Source organism: Poecilia latipinna, unplaced genomic scaffold, assembly GCF_001443285.1.
Source record: "Poecilia latipinna isolate Pla-1442-1.1 unplaced genomic scaffold, P_latipinna-1.0 Scaffold53, whole genome shotgun sequence".
NCBI classification, from domain to species: Eukaryota; Metazoa; Chordata; class Actinopteri; order Cyprinodontiformes; family Poeciliidae; genus Poecilia; species Poecilia latipinna.
The window spans coordinates 596,573-620,140 of NW_015112669.1; the positions used below are offsets into that span (position 1 = coordinate 596,573).

General features: G+C 39.0%; 3 protein-coding genes across 5 annotated transcripts; 2 read left to right on the plus strand and 1 right to left on the minus strand.

Annotated features, from left to right (window-relative positions):
- Nucleotides 1–73: 73 nt before the first annotated feature.
- rgra (retinal G protein coupled receptor a) lies at nucleotides 74–8,443 on the minus strand. Its single transcript, XM_015052604.1, has 7 exons — nucleotides 7,831–8,443; nucleotides 7,386–7,542; nucleotides 4,261–4,382; nucleotides 3,283–3,436; nucleotides 2,924–3,041; nucleotides 1,106–1,219; nucleotides 74–318 (listed from the first exon to the last, which is right to left on the minus strand). The coding sequence occupies exons 1-7, from the start codon at nucleotides 7,907–7,909 to the stop codon at nucleotides 175–177; spliced, it is 888 nt and encodes a 295-aa protein (XP_014908090.1). The 5' UTR covers nucleotides 7,910–8,443; the 3' UTR covers nucleotides 74–174.
- A 1,306-nt stretch (nucleotides 8,444–9,749) lies between these two features.
- Nucleotides 9,750–15,159, plus strand: lrit1a (leucine-rich repeat, immunoglobulin-like and transmembrane domains 1a). 2 transcript variants are annotated; one of them, XM_015052567.1, is made up of 5 exons: nucleotides 9,750–10,364; nucleotides 10,765–11,225; nucleotides 12,155–12,460; nucleotides 13,265–13,476; nucleotides 13,591–15,159. In XM_015052567.1, exons 1-5 carry the CDS (start codon nucleotides 10,243–10,245, stop codon nucleotides 14,320–14,322), a joined length of 1,833 nt encoding a protein of 610 aa, XP_014908053.1. In that variant the 5' UTR covers nucleotides 9,750–10,242; the 3' UTR covers nucleotides 14,323–15,159. The 2 variants fall into 2 exon arrangements, with proteins under 2 accessions (XP_014908053.1, XP_014908043.1); XM_015052557.1 differs by having other exon boundaries at nucleotides 9,751–10,364; nucleotides 13,265–15,159.
- A 985-nt stretch (nucleotides 15,160–16,144) lies between these two features.
- LOC106959794 (leucine-rich repeat, immunoglobulin-like domain and transmembrane domain-containing protein 2) lies at nucleotides 16,145–21,350 on the plus strand. 2 transcript variants are annotated; one of them, XM_015052585.1, is made up of 4 exons: nucleotides 16,154–16,414; nucleotides 16,622–17,412; nucleotides 18,863–19,608; nucleotides 21,119–21,350. In XM_015052585.1, the coding sequence occupies exons 1-4, from the start codon at nucleotides 16,305–16,307 to the stop codon at nucleotides 21,143–21,145; spliced, it is 1,674 nt and encodes a 557-aa protein (XP_014908071.1). In that variant the 5' UTR covers nucleotides 16,154–16,304; the 3' UTR covers nucleotides 21,146–21,350. The 2 variants fall into 2 exon arrangements, with proteins under 2 accessions (XP_014908065.1, XP_014908071.1); XM_015052579.1 differs by lacking the exon at nucleotides 21,119–21,350 and having other exon boundaries at nucleotides 16,145–16,414; nucleotides 18,863–20,037.
- Nucleotides 21,351–23,568: the final 2,218 nt, after the last annotated feature.

Sequence of the window (23,568 nt, forward strand, 5' to 3'; positions counted from 1 at the left end):
ATATGATATATTTTTAGAACATTGCCAGCTTCACATAAACACAGTGGCAGAGGTGATGCAGGAGCAAACCCAGAGCAGATGTAAAGCATACGAGACGCAGACGTTCACGCTGCTTACGACACATTGTTACAGTACAGACTCCCACAGACAGAAACATCTACAACAGTAAGCAGTTTATTTGGACTTATTATCAATTTGAGGCACAGCAATCTTTTCCCCGGTTAGAAGCTGCCAAATGCCTCCTCTGTAGTTCTCATTTCCCAGAGCGTACAGAAGAGGATTAAAGGTGGGCGAAGTCTTAGCCAGGATAGGAGCGATCTGTGGAGACAAACGGAACACGAATATCAGAGCCGAGGAAGTGTGGTGTGGTCATTTGTTGTGCATATGTGCAAAAAAATGTAATTGCTTGGTTTTCATAGATGCTTTAGATGAAGAAATAATTGAAGAAAAACTATAGAATTCACTCAGATTCTATATTTTAGGTTGATTCCATGGATTAGGTTGCAGGTGGCTCTTTGGATATTGGTCTTAATAGCATTGGAGCAAACTAAAGTTTTGAATATAGACACAAAAACAAATGCAAATTTTAGCAATGTGTCAGCTTTTTTCATGGAATAACGTCACTGAATTTCTACAACAGACTGACACTGAAAGCATATTTTTAGTTATATTTTTCTTGTCTCCAGGTTGAAAACTACAAGTGTTTTTTTTTTTTTTTTTTGTGTTTTCACACAATTTTTCCCAAACATCAACATCCCCTTAAAAATTTATTTATCCTCTTTCTGCAAAAACAATAAAAAAAAAATCTGTTTCTCTTTGCATTAAAAATTAAAAACCAAAACTTAAATTGTGTGCTGTATGTGTTTTAATGACTACAATTTCCTATGGTAGATATTTATCAAAAACTGTAAGTTGTCGTCTTTTTTTTTGTTTTGTTTTGTTTTGTTTTTTTCAAAAGGCCAGGCAATTTTGGTGGCTCTAAAGTTTCAGGGTAAAAAAAAAAGGCTCATCAAGACCCCTGAATTAGAGTTATGACTTTTCAGATTAAAAGTCTACTTGGTGAGTACATCCCATTTGAAATACAAAACAACTCACGCCATCTTACCATCCTCAGCTTTGGTGAGACGAGGGTTGCATTGTCCACAGCAGCATAGAAAGCCAGAACACCGTAGGGCCCCCAGCAGAATAGCAAAGTCTTCAGAGGAGTGTTGGGGTTAAACTGCAGGTCAATAGTAACAAAAGCATAAAAATGGAGAACTCAAAGCCTCAGTTGAAGAGTGATTTGTTAGCCATTTGGCTAGAGGGGCAGAGGGGGGCTGGGAGGGTCAGGGTGTGTGGGGGTGTGGGGGGGATGCAGACAAGAATGCTATTCATCATGAGATTTTCCTCTAGCAGGCTGGAATAATCACATGCCTGGAATAATGTCTGAGAGAACAAAAGCATGTGCTAAGATCATTGTACCAAACAAATCAGAAGAAGCCAATGAGTGAAGGGAGAGGTTGCTGTAATACCAGTGTCAATGTGTCAATGGAGATGTTATTCTCAGCTCCACTTTATCTAATGATTCTAATTAAACATTTTTGCTTCATTTAATGCATTTTTTTCACAGTGCAAAAACCTTAAACATGAGACTTTAATAAAGTTTTGTGGTTTAAAGTTGCATTTGGCATTTCAAAATAAGTTTCTCTTATGGATGAATTAGAAACATGTGACCTTTTGAACCTTGTGAGACCTATGCCATAGTCATAGTTGCAAGTTAATTTACAATAGTAAGCATGTGATGAAAAATGACTTTGCTCATTTTTACTCCTAGCACATTTTGCAGTGAGAGTGTCCGCTGCCAGTTCAGGCAACTGTGAGTAACGGGCTTATGCAACATAACCTGGGGCAACCTGATTCAACCCATGCAGATCTCTTCTACTCAACCTGGTATATTCAGAGTTTGTGTCAGTGAAGCCCCGGTCTCCCCCTGAGGCAACAACCCTTATATGTTACACTGCATGCCTTTTATAGCTTGTTACTCTGACTAGAGTCCATGTGAGGAAAATGCCTGACATTGAGGATTACTCTGATTTATTTTCAAAGCAGACAGACATAAGCTCTGTAGTGCCTGTTTGTGAAGATTTACTTAGCAGTTGCTATTGTTTCATTACTTGCAAAACAACTTTTGGATTTAGGTCATTTTATGCTCTTTCTTCTCTGTCTGTGCTGATGAAGATAGATTTCTTGATTAATATTTTAGCTGTGGTAGATTACATTCATCCTTACTTAGAATAAATCCAGATTAGTTGGGCATGAAGCTAACAGCTAATCCAAAGGAAGCCAAGAACATCAATTCCAATCTCAAAGGCATCAGAGGTGGTTTATGTGAATGTTATTTTGTCAACCTTAGTATGATTATCACATTTGCAATGAGCAATTATTTACACAGAAGCTGATGACGACAAGGTAAACAAATGTAGGAGATCGGGCTCCAACAAACAATTTTCCTGTGTGGAACATTTACTGAGAATGGAACAGGTAAGGCATTTCTTCAAATGTAACCATCTAATATAAATTAAAATTTATGTAAAAAAAAGTGCTAAAAATGCTCTTTAAAAGGAAAAGAAGCATCAGAAATTATAAACCTCTATGATGTTTTTGATGTTTTGCTTTAATGGATGGTATATAGCCATTACAGCTAATTCAGAGTTATTTACCCATCAGTTACAACTATAAAGGTAAAATATATTTGCAGTTAATTGCTTTTATTTTTTTATTTTTTTGTAGCAGAATCTAACTTCTAAAATCCTGGCCTACCTCTTTAAATATGACTTTTCTGTGTGTATGTCCCCATCCTTTCTCTTGCAGAGCATGTTAAATTCTCACTGAAGACTCCACGTTCTAATAGTGCAGGTGGATCATGTTTTATTACATTCCTTACCCTGGGGTTTCCAGTCTTTTTGAATCTTTGTGCGATGGACTGGTAGGAAGACAGGACAACAAACACCTGAATGCCCATGTTGAAAATGCTCATAGGGATCAAGTATGAAACATAGTTCCTGTTGAAAGAGAAATAAATATCAGTCAGGGAAATAAAGACTTCTGTGTAATCTAATAATACATTTCAATATCATTTATATGCATATATTATCACTGGTGGGCATCTTATTAAGCAATTCTGCACTTTCATTGTACAGAACCTCAAGTCTGTCTTTGCTTAAATGTACATCACGTTAAAAAAATGGTCGAGGCACATTTCTCTTCAGAAAATTAAAAAAAAGGGTTGTGCATTGCCAGCACCTGTCTCCTTTACTGTAATCTAGTGTGCAGCAAGTCCTGAGAGGCTCGTAGTCATACTCTCCCCAGCCGATGAGGGGCATGGCTGCCCAGAACGCGGCAAACATCCAGATAAATACAGCCAGAGAGATAGCGGTGCTCCACTGCAGCTTCGTCCCTGGATGAAGAAAGATTCAGCTCGTCTGTTTTAAGTACATCAAACCTGTGAATGCTTTAAGACTTGAGCTTTTTAAACTTCCCTTGATTGGCTACTGATTTTTTTAGAGACTGTTATACCAGAGGAACTAACTGATGTAGGTAAAAAGATGGGTAACACTTTATTTGAAGGGGGTTGAATAAGACTGTCATGACACTGTCATAAACATGAATAAGCCTTCATGAATATTTATGACTGTTGCCATAAAGCGTCATTCGGTAAATTATGACACTTTTAATACACAGTTGACATTATTCAAAATGTCTTTATGACAACTTGACATTAACCAGGAAATCATTACTGTTTAAACTTTACCTTTAATAACATAAAGTTACCTAATTTTTAAAGTGCAATCAGTAATACTTTTATAACAAATTTATATCAGCAATGATTTCTTGGTTAATGTCAAGTTGTCATAACAAAAACATTTTGAATAATGTCAACTTTGTATTAAAAGTGTCATAATTTACCGAATGACGCTTTGACAACAGTCATAAATATTCATGAAGGCTTATTCATGTTCATGACAGGTGTTATGTCATGTTTATGACAGTCTTATTCAACCCCCTTCAAATAAAGTGTTACCAAAAGATGATAGTCATCCTCGTGTGAAATATATCACATTTTAGAGAAGAACAAGGCAACAAACTTTCTGCGTGGTTATCAACAGCAATCTGAGACAAATCTCAAGCTAGCTTCCCAGAGCTCTGTTTGACTCTGTGCAGGACAGGAGAAGAAACGGGCGAGGTTTTGACACTGATCATTACCTCCAGGAGTCAACTTACTCGTGCAGTATTGATGGTATCTGTCCCAAGCGATAGCTGCTATGAAGTGAAGGCTGGCAAGAGCTGTCATGAAGCCCTGAAAACCATGAGTCTGGCAGCCGTCTGAGCCGTAAGGCCAGTACCTGCGTGGAGGAGGTGAAGTTGTTATAAAAGCTTGAATTTATAGCAAGAAGATGTGCCCCTTGTGGCTTTATTAAACTTGATCTCACATTACTGAAACTGGGGTTGCTTTTGAAAGCCTTATTAAGGCTTTTAAAACTGTGGCAAAGTTAAGGAATTATCACTTGCTATGCATCTAGTCTGTGCACTTTAGCGATCGTTGGCCTTGGGCAACATAAGCCACTGATTCACAGCTTTGAACTGAAAAACACAGGAAGGGATCAGGAAAAATAGCTTTTAAGACATTAAGGCCGGATTGCCAGACTCAGAGGTGTTACTTTCATTAACTTCAGACTGTATTTGTGAACGTTACACTTTGTTCTTCTGGGTTTAGCTATATCTCTTTTTACTGACAAACCCATAGAAGGGGCTACTACTGTGACAGTACCATTGTATTATTTTTTTTCTGTAGGATGCACTACTGGCTAAGCGTTTATATTTTTAATTGTATGGAGGAATTTTTCTTCCATAATCCAAGAGCACACACTTTCAGTCTGAAAGCAGGATTTCATGTCTTTTGTTCTCAAAACTTTTAATACTTTTGCTTACATTTTTATTTTGAAAGCGGGACTTCATATCCTTCTTCTCAAAACTCCAGATAGCTGTGCTTCATCATGACGCAGATAATGGAACGTCTATCTTTGTGTAATCAATTTTTCTTTAATATGAAAATTGAATCAGTGCCACTGTCTTTTTTTTTGTCAATCTGCTCTGCCCTTTGACCTCCTAATCTGTGGATGACCACCTGAACTGGGTTCTGCCCAAAGTGTTTTCTTGCTATGAGGCACTTTACTCATGTTTGCTCAGTGGAGGGCGATTGCTTCAATCAACGACTAAATGCAGAAGGTGACTCAACTATTGAATAACTCTTTGAACATAACATCTGATTTAATTTATAAAAGTTTATAATCAGGCAGAAAAAAAGTCAGAATTCTGGTATAAGAATAAAATAAAGAATGACTAGAAATAAACAGGCAGGCAGGCAAGAAAGAAAACAAACATTCCCAACAAGTTGTTTTTAAAGCATACAGTTTTTGAAACCAGTGGTTAAAGAAGGCGATGTTCATATCCTAGAACAATATAAAGTGCTACTGGTGACAATATACATCATTTACTGCATATCAACTTGATAATGACACAGCAAGCTAAGCAGATAGAGAATAACATGACAATGAAACTTGTGCTCACACAAATAGTCTCACTTTAATATGAATATTGACGGTTTGCTTTGTATCAAATGCACTTTTTGATTAGAACATATTTATTTCTCATTTAGTAAAGTTGCTCAAGGTAAGGGTAATGTTACCTCAAAATATTACTACCCAAATAGAGGCGAAAAGCTTGGTGCAACAACTATAGCTGGAAGAACATTTTGTTCAAAGAATTAGTCAATGAAATGAAACTGAATAAATGAGTTACTACCCATCTCTGCCAAGTGGCTTGTTAAACTGAACTCGGCTGCTTTGTTTTCATTGTCAATTAATTTGAATCTCATCCAAGGTTTTTCCCTTCTCTGGAGGTTTTACGCTCATGGTCAGAATGATTTGTTTCTTTGTCTTTTTTTTGTTTGTTTTTTTTTGTTTTGACAAGAATTTGAATAAACAAAAACAGATACTTACAGGATGTTATCAAATAAGTTAATATGAAGCATCTGGGAAGCGATAGTTTTTCTTTATTCTTGATACAAAATGGATCAGTTTGTTTTAAGTTGCTCAGAGATTATGGTGAATAGATGTTTTCAGGTTCAGCCACAAATGATCAGCAACATTGACCTTTGACTTGGCCACTCCAGGACAATTCACCTGGCTGTCTTCAAACTGTTGCTGTTTAGACTGTTGCTTCTGCTTGGAAATAACTCCCTTCCCAAGTTGTAGCTCAGACAGACTGAATCAAAGAAAAAAACAATATTTTTCTCCATTGATTTTCCTTTTCAAACCTTGCAGGGCCAGCTGCTGAGAAATATCCCCAGAACATGATGGTGGTGCAACCATGCTTCATGGTTGTGGTGATATGCAGTGTTTACTGTTCGCCAAGCATAGTGTGCAGCTAATTACCAAAAGGCAAAGTTTCTCTCTTATAACCCCCAAAAGAATTGCAGATGATATATCCTAAGACCTTGTTGCCAGCATTAATTTGTGAAGGACCTTTTGTCTTCTTATTGTAGAAAGAACATAGCCCTCCTAGACGAACATAGACTTCCTAGACATGTTGTAACATTAATCACTAAATGCACAGCTTCTCTCTCAAAGATTAAACCTCTTCTTTTTCCAGCTGGGATTTGGAGTCATTAATCCATGCTTTCATCGTCTCTCGGCTAGATTATTGCAATTCTCTTTAACAGACATACCCAGTTCACTCTGTCACACCTTCAACTAGTCCAAACTATGGTGATATGATTTTTGACAGAGGAGCAATGAGACTTCTCTCCTGTGTTACAATCTTTACACTGACTTTAAAAAAAAAAAAATATATTTCAGGGTCAATTTTATTGTTCTTTTATTTGTTTTTAAGTCTCTTAAAGTCATTAAATCAGCATATTTGTTCAGCTGGCTGCAGCCCTATGCTCCATTTCCCCTCAGGCAAGCTGACCAGATGCTGCAGGTGCTTCCTAAACCAAGGAGGAAATTGAGATGTGATTGAACTTTTTCTCTTGTGGCTCCAACGCTCTGGAATGAGATGGCTCTGTACATAAGACAAGCTAATAACTCAGTTGATGTTTTTGGAAAACAAACTTTTTTTCTTAGGGCTTTAGCAAATTGTAGGTTGTAGGCTGCTCTCTCTCTCTCTCTCTCTCTCTCTCTCTCTCTCTCTCTGTCTCTATCTATCTATCTCAGGAGGAAGTCTACTGACAACAACTCTCTCAGCTCTTAATTTTAATCAGCATTGTTTTCTCATTTCACCGCTCCACATATAGCCACAAGAGGCCCAACCCTTGCAATTATGAGAACCAGGCTTACATAACTTACCTCAGAAAGCTGGAAAAAGCTGCGATGGTGGCGTTCATGCAGATGCCGATGTCAGCCATGGCTAAACTGAACACCAGGAAATTGCTGGGGGTCCTGAGCTCTCTCACTTTGAGGAAAGCCACGATTGTCACCGCGTTTAGAAGGAAGCCCAGCAGACCTTTTGACAGAGCGGAAAAGAAATGTTCACAGCCTTATGTATTTAAAGCCAGTGCGCACATCGTCGGTTATTACGACACAGGCAAACACAGCGGCACCATGTCAGATGAATTGCATCCATTTGTTTGTTTACACACCACCAGAGGTTGTAGCTTTCAGAAATGACAGAAATAACGCGCTGACACTACATGGGATCAGTGTCCGAGAGGTGACAGGTCCTGGCGTAGGTTAATGTGGAGCATCGTGGGCACTTTTGACGTCTGGACGGATTCCCAGAGAAAACACTCACCCTCCACCAGCAGACAAGATCCCAGCGAGAACACATCGAACTCGGAGAAACCCTCCGGCAAAGGGTACGGCGTGACCATCCTGGCTGCGATTTGACGCTGGATGTTTCCTGTCCGCTCAATCCGCTCGTTTACAGTTCGCCTCGGTGTGACTGTACAGGGTCCGCTTATAAAGGGACATTTCAAGTGAAAAGCATGCCGTTTATTATGTAAAGCCCCCCACCCTCTCCCTTTCTCACTCCCTCTCGCTCTCGGTCTGTCGCCCCAATCCGCACAGGAATGTCTTAATGAACATAACCGCGCAAACCGTAGCGCTTAATGCGCGTTTGCTCCCGTCGCAACAATAAAGCCCTCAGTGAGTTACACAACAAGCCTTTGTGCGTTGCTGTCCCGATGATGATGCAGCCGCTGCCGCTGAGAAAATGGGTTTGATGTCGGCCCTTCTCAACAGGTGTCCGTGAGGATGCGGTCACCAATCAAAGTCAAATCTGCACGTTTACAGCAACAATTCCGAGAGTATTTGCATTTGACTTCCCTTAGCCAATACTGTGCAGATCCTTCCTCTGCGGTAACAGTTGCCAAACCGTTGAGGTGTGTGTCTATCAAGTTTGCACGTCCGAACAATTTTTGAACATTATTGACCCAAAGCAATTTCAGTGAACTAGCAACAGAGTGCACTGGAGATGCCGTTTTGTATCCTCCTTAATCCTTGATCTGACTTGCAGGGCCCTCTGAAACGGTCAGCCATCTTTTCGTGCAGCTTCAACTTTTGACAGACACATTGACCTTTAAGGGATTAAGCCCGCTGTGTATTTGTTTACAATGTTAGAGGATAAAACTAAATGATTTTTTTCAACCCGCAGATGTTTTAACCAAAGCTTTACTCAAGCTGAAGTTCCTCTGCTGTGACCCCGGCAGACAGGAAGACAGGATGCATTGTAGCTGTGACTAAAACATGGCTCAAAAAATAGCTGGTTAAAAACAGTGTAAATTGCATAAAGTGTTTGAATCATCCCAAACCTACAAGAGAGCAAATAGCTTACAATTTGTTAGTTGTTAAAAGCATCTGCAGATTTTCGTGCCAATGGGCTGAGGGGAAACAAGCATGACATTGTGCTGCTCTGAGGATTACATGAAAAAAATGCTGGTGAAGTATAGGTGGAAATATGAAGTGTTCAGTCACATGATATTATACATCACATGATACTAACAAAGATTAATACAAAAGATTAGGACAAATCTTTTTTAAAAAAAGTTTTAAACTTGAGTTGCACAAACCCTATAAGACATTAATCTGCTAGCACATTTTACTGTAAACTGTAAACTGTAAACAGTAAAAGTGATGCTTCATGATGAATATGGTAGATCTGCATCATGCTGATAAATTACAAAACATGTTATGTGGGCTGCGTTGGTGCTCTTCAGAGGATCCTTTGAGCTTCTTGAAGTAATTGTGTGTCACTAAATAACTGTTTTTTTTGTATTTTTCTGTCCAGCAATTGCAGAACCTTTACAGTTTAATAATTTAGTTTGTTTGCAGCTTGATCTCTTCTCTTCCATAAGCCTCTCAGCTAGAATTTGGGTCATAATGCTCCAACTTATGTCAGTTTGACTCAGGATTATTCACAAATATGCCAATGTCGGTTCATGTGCAGAGTTGCAAACTCGACTCTTTTCATAAAATTTTACTAAGTCAAAGTGAATCACAAAAAATATCATATAACAATCAAAGCTTTGACTCCAGGAAAAAAAGGTCTGCCAATCTTCCTTTATCTCTTCTTGTAATTATGTTTTACTCTTCTCATAATGGAATTATCAGAAAAAAAGTTTCTATGGATTCACATTATACTAATTGTGATTTTATTTGATCCTTGGAAATTTTTGGTACAGCACATTTTATATACATTTACACATACCTTAAAACTGTCATAGGAAAGCCTTCAGGTCTCTTGGCAGGACCAGTGAACGTGTTTTAAAAACCGTTCAACAGCAGAGCCACCTTGTGGTAAAACAAAGATATGTTCGCTCACATCTTAGCTGTCACAGTAAAGCTGAAATGGACAGCCAACAATTCAGTGGAGAGAAAAAAAAAACATCCCAGTGGATTATGACCGTTTCGGAAGTGTTTTTTTTCACTGATGATAAATAGGGACGTCTCCGCGCAGCCTATCAGATTCCGGGATGCTATACGCATCAAAATGAAACGAACGCCAGTTCTTCCTCTAATCCCACTCTATCCTTTTTATCTCGGGACTCACATCAGTCAGATCACTATGGGACAGCAAAGCGGTGGAACAAAGCCATGCAGGCGATAGTCCTTTACATGAGAGAGAGAAAAAGTAAGTCTGTTTAAATTTGAGTGAGGCGCAAAGTGGGCGCACAGGCACACTGCGTATGCGTAAAAGTGGGCCAAGATGTTCCGCGTCCTGCTCCTGGGGCTCTGCGTGGCCACGCTGGAGCTTCCCTCCCCAGTGAGCTCCTGCCCTTCGCAGTGCAGCTGTTTTTACCATAACTTGAGTGACGGATCCAAGGCTAGGTAAGGAAACTACAGAACAAACTATGTAACCGACCCTGCGTGGTTTATGCGCACGGGTGCATCTCTTCGGATGATTAGAGCTAAAACTGAGGACAGATGCTTCAATAGAGGTGAACTGTGAACATGTGTACAAACAGTGAAAAATTAGACTTCATCTCAATCAAATTTGATCTTTCACAAGATTATCTGTTAAAAGCATTCTTTGCAATATTTCTCGACAATATTTTCCACGTTGTTTTCTTTTATTTTTAATTTTATTTTTTCCTTACCTCTTCTGAGTGCGTCCTTTGGACGTGACTGAATTCATAAGCTGTCATCCAGTTTTATTAGATTAACAATTAATAAAACATTTTTATCCTGCCTGTCATATAATTTATGAATATTGGTTTGCCCTTTTCAGAAGCGTGATATGCAATGATCCCGACATATCGCTTGTGCCAGTCGGGTTCCCTGTTGACACATCCAAACTGCGGATCGAGAAAACAGCCATCCAGCAAATCCCAAGCGAAGCCTTCAGCTACCTCTCCAGTCTGGAATTCCTCTGGATGTCTTTCAACACCCTGTCGGATCTGAGCCCGGAAAGCTTTCGGGGACTGTTCAACCTGGAAGAGCTTCGTCTGGACGGGAATGCCCTCACTGCCTTTCCCTGGGAGTCTCTCCTGGACATGCCCAGCCTCAGACTTCTCGATTTGCACAACAACCAGCTCACCTCGCTGCCCGCGGAAGCCACCACGTATATCAAGAACCTCACCTACCTGGACCTGTCCAGCAACAGTTTGCTGACCCTGCCGATCGAGGTGCTGACCAACTGGCTGGCTGCGAAGCCCGTGCAGGGCCCCGAGAGCTCCAAGATGATACTTGGTAAGAAGGGACACACGGGCATCTCCAGGAGGTTTATGAACTCGATGGTCCTGGGGTGGAACATCCAATTTAAAAACCATAATACAATTTTTTGGGAGTAATAGGATCTCATTTACTACCATTAAAAGATGCAAACAAGGATATAAGTAAATGTCACATGCGCATGCCCACCCTCCGACACACTCATACCTCAGTAGTGTATTTTGCTCACTTCATTTTATCTGCTGTGCATAATGGAGAGTTGCTCTTTGATGGCGGCTGGCCAAACAAAAATATTTTTAAGCGGCACATAATCTCAGTCCTGACCTTGATTTATTTAAAAAAAAATATATCCTGCTTAATTCTGAATAATCTCTCTCTGTATTTTTTTATTAATTTTTTATTTTTTGTAAAATGTGCACAACAACTTCAAGACTGCAGTAACACCTAAATGCACCTATCTAACAAAAAGGTTAGTCTTTCACTTTAGCCGGTGCAAACCGTGTATTGACAAATAAGGCATTTTTAAGAATCATTCAACTGTTTTAACATCTTTTGTGGCACCATCAGTTTGCTTACTAAATGAAAAGGTGAAAATACTTCTTCAAATACATGCGTGCATAACAGCCCATGATCTGTACTGAGAGTTTAAACTTAAAACTCAAAAATATACAGACCGTAAAAGAAATTAGAGCAACAAAATGTTAGCACACTTTACTGTTTCAATATCTTACACATCATCATCATCATCATCATCATCATCATCATCATCATCATCTATGTTGTCATTATTGCCATAATCATGTAGTTTCTGAATTAAATGTAAATCCTCTTACAGGATTATCATCATAGCATCACAATCAGCCATCTGCAGGCCGCTCTTTTACTTTGCACACAGCCGCACTTTTCTGTCTCCTCCTCAAGTTTTGCCTGTTTCTCTCCATCCACAGGTCTCCATGACAACCCCTGGGTGTGCGATTGCCGACTCTATGACCTGGTCCAGTTCCAGAAGTCCCCCACGCTTTCCGTGGCATTTATTGACACAAGACTCCGCTGTTCGGCACCAGAGAGTTTCTCAGGGGTCTTGTTCAGCGATGCGGAGCTGCGTCAGTGTCAGCTCCCACGCATCCACACGGCAGTGGCACGAGTCCGGAGTGCGGTTGGGAACAATGTTCTCCTTCGCTGTGGGACCATTGGAGTACCGGTGCCAGATCTGACATGGCGCAGGGCTGATGGACAAATGCTTAATGGAACAGGTTAGCTAGTATTTAGTCTTATCAGCGGCAACTCTTACATCAACAGTGCCCAGATCGAACTCTTCCTTTTCACCACTAATTCTATAATTTACAAATAGAGTAAAGGTTTTACAAATCACCAATTAATCTACAGTACTTCATACACGGGTTGGAGATTTACTGTATCACAATAGTTGTAATGAATCTCAGTAACCTGGTCCAAGTTTGATCAAAGTGTTTCAGATAGCCCTTTTAATTTCCAGTTTCAAACTTGATATCAACCGCCATTTTGCGCTGTGGGACACTGAGGCTCAATAAAAAGCACTGGGGAAAGAAAGCCAAAGACATTCAAGACTCATGGCTGCCAATAAACAGTTTCTGATTCGGAACTGAGCGATACCTTTATTTTTATTTATTTTTTATTTTTTTGCATTTGGTTTATGTCGCCCAGCTACAGGTATTCCTGGGCAAGCAACCATGTGAGTCATATCAGCTACCACCACAGGGTCTCTCTGTGCATTGTACATGCGTTAGGAGGATTTTTATACTCTGTGGTCTTGTTGTTAATTAAACAGAGAGCCACTACTAGATCCAGTTGGATTGTTAGTCTGATTGACAGCTGCAGTCTTTACAGGCAGTTACACAACATAGATGGCAATTGATGAATAAATATTGTGTAATCAACTGCCTGGCATTATTTTCTTTATATTAGCAGAGATCTTCTCTCAGATTCAGGTTCCTATTAGATTTTTTGCAATTCTAAAATGTTGTTTTGCTTTCATAATTGCAATAATAAAGTATATTCATATCTCTCTTCTACCACAGTACAACAAGAAACATCTAAAGAAGGAATCACCTGGTCCATCCTCAGCGTCCCAGCTGTGTCCTACCGCGATTCAGGGAAATTCATCTGCAAGGCATCAAACTATGCAGGGAACGCAGAGGCTGTCATTTCCCTGGTTGTCTCTAACACACCAAGACCAGAAGGGAACCAGACAAACACCGACAAGAAGGTCAAAGTCAAGAAGCCAAATCCAGTGGGTAAAGCAGCCTACCAGGAGAAACTGGTGGCCAGATACGTAGTTCCAACTTCCACCTCATCAGCTTTGGCTGCTATGGATTCTGACATGTTACCTGCTGACTCCGAACAGGTCAGCTACAGCCTAACTGATGGAGCCACCCAGGATCCCTCCGCCTCCCCCAACTCAGATGCACTACTGGATCTGGAGAAGACAAATCTCAGCAACCTGGCGGCGAACACTTCGTCCCTGCAGCAGGACCCAGACAGGGTGGTCCGCTCTGTGAAGGTGGTGGGTGACACAGACAATACAATATCTCTGAACTGGAGAGCACCTAAAGCAAAGAACACGACTGCCTTCAGTGTGCTGTATGCTGTGTTTGGGGAGCGGGACATGAGAAAGATCAACGTTGGAGCGGGACAAACCCGTGTAACTATAGACGGGTTGGTGCCCAGGACCAAGTATATTGCCTGTGTGTGCGTGAAGGGGCTGATTCCCAAGAAAGAACAGTGTGTGATATTTTCCACTGATGAAGCAGCTAGTGCAACTGGCACCCAGAAGCTGATCAATGTGATTGTGATCACCGTGGCCTGTGTCATTGCGGTGCCCCTCACTGTCATTGTGTGCTGTGGGGCGCTGAAGAGGCGCATTAAAAAGTACTGGGGGAAGAAATCCAAAGACATTCAAGACTCATATGTGACTTTTGAAACACTGTCCCCTGGCACAAAGGCCAAAGGGCTTGAGGGTGAGTACTTAAACAGACTGAATCAAGAGGAGTCCAACAGACTGCTGTCAGCCCGCTCCAGCCTGGACTCCGAGTCAACGGCAAAGATCGAGGGACAACCTAACGAGTACTTCTGCTGACGTCATGCTCCAGCTCTGGCTCCCGCTCCACGCCATCTTCCGCGCACTCACCCACACCCACATCCGCATAGCAATCTGAAGCCCAATGCCCACCTGCACCATTCTCATCACCGCCCACACTTTCACCCCCACCCATATCCCCAGCACAATCCTTACATTCACCCCACACAACATCCTGACGTCAGTCCTCCTGCCACACGCTCCCATACGCCCACACCATGGGATTCCCCTCCACCGGTCCCTCCTCGCTGGATACTGCCACCAACTCCACCGCCACAGAGACCCAACTTCTATCAAAGGACTTTTGCACGTTGCACAATAATGGAAATCTCAGTTTAAAAAAGAAAAAAAAAATTGGAACGTTCTGGAAAAGCCTGTCCTTCTTGCAGATGCTCTGCTGTGCATCCAAACATCCATTACTGGCAAGACTTGCTTTTGCGTGTAGAAGAATGTTTGCATCATAAAGTCTGTAAGAAAAAAAAAAAAAGACGTAACATTTAAAGCTACTTGCACGACCCAGTGATAAAACCTTCTCAATCTAACCTGATTTAAAGGGAACACAATGGTACACACTCCATTGTACATAATATATGTATGTGTATGATTTGTAAATATTGACTGAACCGTGTACACTTACATATACAGTTAATTCTGTGCCTCTGTATATATCTGTCATTAGTTCAGAGAAGATATACACATAGGCATGGTTCAACACTGGTGAATGGAGGGCAGCTGGAGCTGGAGAGAAGTACAGAAAGGACTGAACTATGACACAATGTAAATAAGATGGAAATGAAAAGTTAAATCACTTTTATTCCCCAGCAATGAGAAATGTAATAAAAAAAATAAATAAATAATAATAATAATAATAATAATAATAATAATAATAATAATAATAATAATAATAATAATAATAATAATAATAATAATAATAAAAAATCTATGTATCCATTCAATGCCAGCTAGAGGCATCACTACCCTCATTTAATGTAGATCTTTTCATTCCGATCATACCGCACATTTAAAGATGATTAAATAAACTTTTATATATATATTTACCTGATATTGTGTGTTCATACTAGTGAGTTACTTAACCTCAGTACAATTATATTATATTTTTTAACATATTTCAGCTCAGCATATTTTTATACTGTCTTGTATGTTCTCATTGCTCAAAATGTACCAACTTTTGACCCTCAGATTTCCTTTTAGTGGTGACCTGAATTAATTTTTCCATCAACTCTGATGAAGAAAAGCATACCCAAATCACGCTGCTACCACTTTTTACTGAAAAGATTTATTTTTCTTTTGGTTGTAACCCATATCTCATGATGGTACATGAGGTTTTTGTTATTGTTTTTATAACGTAGTCTGGCTTTAAATGTCACCAAATGTTATCCCTGGACTTTTTATTGTATTTCTTGATCTTCACGTTGGTGTTTGTTCACAAATGTTCTTAAACAAACCTCTGAGGCCTTTACAGAACAGGTGAAATTATACAAAAATTAAATTACACATTTGGTGAAATCCATAGGCAGTTGGTTCCATTGAATTTTATTTAGGGGAATCAGAGGAAAAGTGGCCAAACTGAAAAGAATGCCTCATTTTTCGGCATTTTATTTATAAAAATGTCTGAAAGTGATCGTTCTTCCATAAAAGAAGATAGCAACCAATATTCCCCAATACTTTAATGTGACAAAATGTGGGAAAGTTCCAATGTAGATTTAGAGAAAAATAGGCTTGCGCACTTATCAACAAACAATTATATTTCTGTACTATGGAGTATAGCTAATTTCTATACAATTCCTTGCAGTTGTACTTTCCCTGACCTACAAGACTGAGCTGATGCCAAAGCTGATACCCAAGAATTAGACCTTCCTTCTTCCTGAACATGTCAGGGATTAAGTTTAATAGGCTTCTGTTGTTTACTGCCATGGGCATCTCTTTACCACGCATACAAACCTCAGACTTCGTCACGGACTATGGACACAATGATTTACCTTCTGGTTGTAATGTTAATAAAAGCTGAACCATGTAGAAGTTATCCTCGATGTTTAAGTGGGTGCAGCTGTATTGATGACCGTCATGGAAGGTAAGACCGGATTTCATTTGGCGCCGTCTTGCTATTTTTTTGATGTGCTTATCTGTCTCCGTAAGTGGGTCTGGGATTTCTAGACGAGTTTTGCCAAAAAAAAAAAAAAAAAAGTCAGAGATGAATAGGAATGCTCTACCAGTGGTAATCTAGTGACATTCAGTCATTTAAAACCAATTTTAGTTGATCAAATACGCTTTTCCGCAGGTCACTCATATGTATGGAAGAAAGCGCCTTCGGGGCCATTCCCGACAACCTTCCAGACGATTTGACCAAAATACGGATAGAAAAATCTCACTTCACTGAAATCCCCAGGGGAGCTTTTTCCAAAACACCCGCAGTGGAAAACCTGTGGCTGAACTTTAACGACATCACAGTTATAAACTCAAAAGGTCTGGAGGGTTTGGGGAACCTAACCGAGCTCCGTCTGCAGGGGAACAAGCTGCGATCAGTACCATGGACAGCGTTCGAGGACACGCCGAACCTCAAGATCCTGGACCTGAAGCACAACCAGCTGGACGTCCTCCCGGAGCACGCCCTCAAATTTCTACCAGGGCTCACATATTTAGATTTATCCTTCAACCAGCTCACGGTCATATCGAAGGAAGTCTTCCAGAATTGGCCTCTTTACCAGAAAATACAAAATGCAGAGGAGCGGGACGTCACCGCGTCCAGGACGAACGTCGTCCTGGCGCTGCACGACAACGCCTGGCTTTGCGACTGCCGCCTGAAGGGCCTCGTGGAGTTCATCGCTTCCTTGAGTCCTCCGATCATACTGATGAACTCTTACCTGACCTGCTCAGGGCCGGACTTTAGGGCGGGCAAGTTCTTCCACGAGATCGAGCTGCAGGCGTGCACAAAGCCAGTGGTCAGCACGCCGAAGGCGAACATGAGCCTGCCTCTGGGATCCAACCTCACCCTGCACTGCTACGCCAAGGCGAGGCCGGACCCTACTGTGTGGTGGACATATGGTCTGAAGATAATCAGAGGATTTCATGGTAAGAGTGTGATGGACTGTCAGCTACACTGCAGCTAAGGCGATAAAATTGTGTGAAATTAGATTACTTAAACTTACATTTTAATCGCAAACATATCATGTTTATGCCAGGAAGATATTTGCTATTTATAATAATAAGCGCCATGCTGTGAGACCGCTCTACATCGCCATTCATTTAAAATGTTGGAGATTGAAGTGCAGCTGTTTACATAATAATGTCGGGTCATGGTGTTACAGAGTAAAGCTCATTTCACTTGACCTTTAGAATGGAAAGATTCCTGCTGTCCAAGACTTTAAATAAGAATCTGCGTCCAGTGCATTGTTATATTTTCATTGTTTGATTGGCTGATCTCCAAAGCTCTCTGCTGGAGAACTGCAACATTCTCCAATGTAACAAATTATGCAACTACCACAAGAGATACATTTACTATGAGGAACTCACACATCTTTATTCGATGAGCTGATCCTTGCCACTTTGATCCGCCAGCTGAGATTATGAGTGGATGCCCCTCCCAACATTTGATTCTAAGCACTACTACTTAAACAATTGCAATAGCATGAAATTTTGCTGTGTTACATAGAAATAGGTGGTTGCAGTCTAAGTTCCATGGGTGACCTCATATTCATAACTTTTAGCATAATAATAGAAGATTGTAGATTTTTAATTATAGATGCTGTTGACTTTTCTAAAATGGTGTCAAACATGAAAATTAGAATTTCACATTAATTTTCTTTAACTATAGAGGTTTCTTAGTTTATCAATTTTACTGATACAACATAAACACTCTTACTGTATCAACATAAGTATCTGCAGTAGCATTATTTGGCCATGTTGCTTTATTTAAACTAACCTACCAAAAGAAAATCAGACCCTCAACATAAGACAAGAGCTGAGCAGCAGCATGTTCTGCATCCAATAAGCAACTAACCCTGCCTTAGTTGCCTAGTTGCCCTCCCCAAGCAAAGGGAAATATTGCTAAAAACATTTAAAGCATATCTTATCTTCATTAGGAATAAAGCTATTGTTTATTAATCAAATTATAACATACCTGTTGTCATTTGCAGCCGTTTTCATAATGGTCAAGCAAATGATGAATAGCATCACCATCAATCCATTTACATTTCACGCGAGTAATTATAGGAAGGCACAAATATAAATTTAAAACTACATCTGATTTAAAATCAAACAGATGAAATGTGGAAAAGTATATTTTTGTTGCACAAGCTACATTCAAGAATTTTTAGAGTTTAAAATTCAGCTACATTATTTAATATAATTTCCGATTGATTTTTAAATTTGGGCCTTTCACTTTAATGGAATCCTAGAGAAGAAGATCGCTTCATGAATTTTCAAATGAATCTTTAAATCATTTTGAATGTATTATAGAATATTTTTGCCCTGCAGTAATGTTAAGTAACTACACATATATATTATTTTGTTGTTTTCTCAGAGTCCCAAGAAAGAGTTTCCGATGACACCATCAGATCCCATCTGGTGATTCCTTCTCTTAGTGCAGCAGACCGTGGGGTCTACACCTGCACTGCCGTGAACTTCATTGGGAACTCCTCGGCGAGCGTCCTCCTGGATGTCATCTCTGCTGACAGCGCCTCGCCGTCTCACGTCGCAGGCTTCCCAGCTGCATCGGGGGTTGCTGATCAAAATGTTTTCATTGACATTCGCATCGCCAAGCAGACAGTGCGTGGCATCTCTATTGAGTGGTTCGCCGCCCTAGAACGGCCCTCCGAAACATGGTTCACCATTCACTTTGGTCAAGCTGGTGATGACAAAAAAGAAATGACCTACATTGGACCTGGAATTCACTCCTACTCCATTTCAGATCTGATTCCTGCCACCAAATACGAGATCTGTGTGACTCTAAAGAGCCAGATGCCACGTCCAGGCCAGTGCATTGTGTTTGTGACAGGAACTGACATCACAGAGATGGAGCAAAGGGAGAAGCTAATCCACATAGTGGTGATAGTTTTAGCAATGGTGCTGGCCGTGCCGATAGGCATGTACGTCTGCACCACCGACACTCGAATTCCCTGCTATGAGGTCATCGTAGAGTCGTGGAAGAGACGGCAGAGAGAAAGCAACTCGTCTGGGATGGAACAGGAAAGACATGGCACTTTTGACAGCCTGCAGGCCGCCAGTGATGAGGAGCTGGTCAATAAAGATTTCAATGAAGACAGAAAGGTGAGGAGGAGGTCTGAAGACAGATTGCGTAAAGGCAGAGCTGATCAGAGCAGACTTACCGCTGAACTATATTGAATTAAACATACAAGTTGACATTAAACATGTCAACTTGTAACCAAAATCCCTCCCTGAATACACAGATGTATAATTTAGATGTTTGTGAAGTTAGAATTTTTGCAAAAGCATTGCAAAAAATTATAAGATTTTCAAAAGCATCAGATGTAAAAAAAAAAAAAAAGAACAAAGTCAAATAAATTATATTAAATCATGCTTTTATTTAGGAAACTGATTAAGTATTAAGTTGAAATCTTTTAGGGGCAGCTGCAATATTTCACAATTCAATTATGCAATTCTGAAATTGTTTAGGTCAGGCTATTCTATTCACGGGTAAAAATTAAATTTTCACTAGTCTGAATACAGCTCTGGAAAAAAAATGGAGAGTCCATTGCACTGAATCCCACTGAAAACCTCCTGGTTATTCCACCAAAGATTGAATACTGAACTCTTCCTGAGTTAAAACATTAGTATTTATGTTTCTAAAAGAACATGAACTTGTTTTCTTTGCATTATTTTAGGTCTGAAAGCACCACATCATTTTTGTTATTTTGACCATTTCTCATTTTCTGCAAATAAATACTAAATTGGAATTTCTGAGACATGTTGTTTGTAGTTCATGGAATAAAAGAAAAATGCTTGTTTTACTCAAACATGTACCTATAAAAAAGTAAAATCAAGAAACTGATTATTTTAAGTGATCTCTTAATTTTTTTTTTCCAGAGCTATATACCTGTCAAGCCAAAAATGGAGTCAGAGGGAACTTTGAATTTTATTGTGTTTTAAGTATATTTAAGTTTTGCAAAATTTAAGTTTAGCAACTCCAGTTTTCCTTGATTAGTTTCCAGCATATCTCTCTACTGATGAGTCAAAGTAAGGACATGTTTAGGACATGATAACTAATGTGATTAGGTTGCTCTTCAGAAAACATTTTCAAATGCTTTAGTTGGGGATCAATGTCCAATTACCATCTCCAAAAGCCACAAGATGGCATTTTCCTCTGCTCTCTTCAGTTAATATAGTATAATATTTCACTTTCTCTTTACTGTTTACCTGTTGGCGGCCATAATGTTATGGCTTTTTCTGAAACTCAATAGGATCTTCATATAAGCTCCTGTTTATATGAAGAATAAATAGGATTTTATTTATCCCATTTAAAATATAAATAAAGTCTTTTGGTTTTTCAAAAAGCCAACTTTTATTTCTTCCTTTATTCATTTTGAAAAGCTACAACATTCTTCACAATAATAATAATAATAATAATAATAATAATAATAATAATAATAATAATAATAATAATAATAATAATAATAATAGATTAATACCGCATTACCTTGGGTAATTTTATTTACTATTTTAATCACATCTTTAATTCAGGCTAGTAATGCAGAAACAAACAAGCAAATAATAAAACTGTTTCATGGTTTGGTTTTAATTCTCTCTTTCTCCATTCTAGGCCAAGGAGGTTGTTGGAAAGATGTGAAAGATGACTGTTGGGTCACCAGTGTATTTCAAGGATTTGCAATAGTATAGAAAATGTACGCGTGTGTATATTCTAATGTCTGTATATATCGCTCATCATCATTTATGAGCCGGTTTAATTTGAATGATGAATTTGCTTCTTTGATGATTGACATGGATGGGAATAAACTTCTTCTGTGGGGTTCTGTTAGCTGGTTTCAGTTTTTAGACATATTGATAGAAGAAAGCCAGCTTCATAAAAATGATTTTAAATGAATGTCTTGACTAGGGTGTGTACGTGTTCTTTTCATAGTGTAGTATTTCTCTAGATATTTGTCTCATAGAACGTATACATAAAACTTCTAGCTGTGGTTCTATTGAAACATTTTATGTTTGTCTTCCTTTTGCCAAAACCTCCCATGCTATTGCAGTAAAACAAGTATGGAATGAATTTTAAGTAAAATTTTGTTTGACTTATCACTTGTGACTTGTACAAAATGTGTGTAAAATGTTCTTTTCTTGAGTAAAAAAACTACTTTCAAGCTTTTTCCATTAATGGACCTCTGCTTAATATGAGAAAGAACACAACAAACATGAGGATTTATTGTATAGGGAGAGAATATTTCTCACTTTTAAAGATGTAATTTAGTAGACCCATTATTCGCAGGAAAAACACAACTGTTTGCAGCTCATTACAATGTTATAAACACATACTGACTGAAATAAAATAACTTATTTCAGCTACAAGCTTACTTTCTCACACTGACAACTTTTCAGATGTCTGAGCTAATCTAATGATGTTTGTCTATAAAAGAAAAAGTCCGTTCTTTATTTCCCCCCCTCTTTATTAAGCGTACATGTACAGTTATAAAAAATAAAAAAAACTAAATATCATGAGGTTCATTTGTCAAAGCAACTCTAAGTCAGGTATGGTTTTCATTAAACCCCTGATTCTGTAATTTGGTCTGATGTAGCTGTAAACGGAAATTATAAGTGACAAAAATGAAGGCTTTAAAATTGTGCATATGTGTCTAACATAGATACATATTTAGTACTGATGTACTAAATAAAACGTACTTTTCAATAATAATGTAAATTATTGAATGTTACTTTGCATACTTCCTCCAGCTCTCTCTCTCTTGACTCCAAATTGCAGCTACATTTGCACTGACCGGCTGGGACAGATGGCACTTCGGATATGCAGCAGCCAATGGCATTGTTCATTTGACATAATACCCAAACACTTGCATCCTCTCTAACATCCCTCCCACCGTCACTTTATGATCAGATCAGACAAACCAACCCCCCCTGTCTCTTGCATTTTCCTCTCCTCTCTTCAGTGACGTAAAGAGATCAGTTCAGCCGCGCATGGATTCATTTAGGATCAAGGCTCAAAACAGCTGACTGAGATTGGCGGCTCTCATTTTCTGCTAGGCAGATGTTTTGTTATTGTTCATATGTGGTTATGTGATTTTGAGGGTGGTGTAAGGTTGCAGCCTTTTGCTGTAAAATCCTTGGTCTCCATATGACAGAAGAAAATGTCACTTTTATTATTCCCCAGTTTAATTTGTTGTAGCTGCTACTACAACAAATTCATATATTGTTGACTTTATTATTCAACATTTACTCTAAAAAATTACTTTTAGCTTAGTAGTTAGATGTATGTAATGATGTAAACATTATTTGCCCTCCTACTGATCTCCAGTACAATCACCAGTAAATCACCAGTATCTAAGATAAACTTATAAGAGCTTGCTTTCATGCACACAGAACAACGCGCGCGCGCACACACACACACACACAGCTCTGTTAATGATTGAGTTCATCTTTCTTATCTAAGTCTAAGAAGGACAAGGCTCAAAAGTTATCCTTCATAACTTTTGAGCTTTTTGTCAAGCTCAAAAGCATTTGAGCTTGACATCACGTGATTAACATGAAATAAGACATTAACATTTCATCCTTATTACTTGAGTAATAAACACTTCTCCCACATTTTTCAATACTTTTGCTCCCTTAAATCGTTGACGACCCGTTATAAAAATGTTATCTTTCCAGTTTAGCATATTAGATTTAGACATTCTCTAAGTACTAGAGTATAAAAGGTAAAATGTTAATCTCTTACTTCATATTCACCTTTAACGGTTAAAATGTTTCATTAAGGATATAATTCTGATGGACATGAACAATGCAAATAAATAAGATGTTTCCACATTAAGTGAAAGGAATATTTTTATTTTTTATTGAAAGCATAAATGTTTGAACAATAACAAGAAATACTTACTGATATATATATATATATATATATATATATATATATATATATATATATATATATATATATATATATATATATATATATATATATACCAAGTGACTACAACATCAGGAAAAAGGAGCATGAGAAACTGGAGAAATACCAGGGCCTCAGAGAGGAACTGGAGAAGG

Bases quoted from the DNA above. Each gene is read 5' to 3' on its own strand.
- rgra (XM_015052604.1), bottom strand. From the start codon at position 7,909: ATGGTCACGCCGTACCCTTTGCCGGAGGGTTTCTCCGAGTTCGATGTG. The intron at 4,383-7,385 runs GTAAGTTATGTA...TCCTCCACGCAG, and splicing joins GCTTTTTCCAGCTTTCTGAG to GTACTGGCCTTACGGCTCAG. The intron at 1,220-2,923 runs GTAAGGAATGTA...ATTGACCTGCAG, and splicing joins AAAAGACTGGAAACCCCAGG to TTTAACCCCAACACTCCTCT.
- lrit1a (XM_015052557.1), top strand. From the start codon at position 10,243: ATGTTCCGCGTCCTGCTCCTGGGGCTCTGCGTGGCCACGCTGGAGCTT. The intron at 10,365-10,764 runs GTAAGGAAACTA...TGCCCTTTTCAG, and splicing joins AGTGACGGATCCAAGGCTAG to AAGCGTGATATGCAATGATC. The intron at 12,461-13,264 runs GTTAGCTAGTAT...CTTCTACCACAG, and splicing joins ACAAATGCTTAATGGAACAG to TACAACAAGAAACATCTAAA.
- LOC106959794 (XM_015052579.1), top strand. From the start codon at position 16,305: ATGGACACAATGATTTACCTTCTGGTTGTAATGTTAATAAAAGCTGAA. The intron at 16,415-16,621 runs GTAAGACCGGAT...GCTTTTCCGCAG, and splicing joins ATTGATGACCGTCATGGAAG to GTCACTCATATGTATGGAAG. The intron at 17,413-18,862 runs GTAAGAGTGTGA...TTGTTTTCTCAG, and splicing joins GATAATCAGAGGATTTCATG to AGTCCCAAGAAAGAGTTTCC.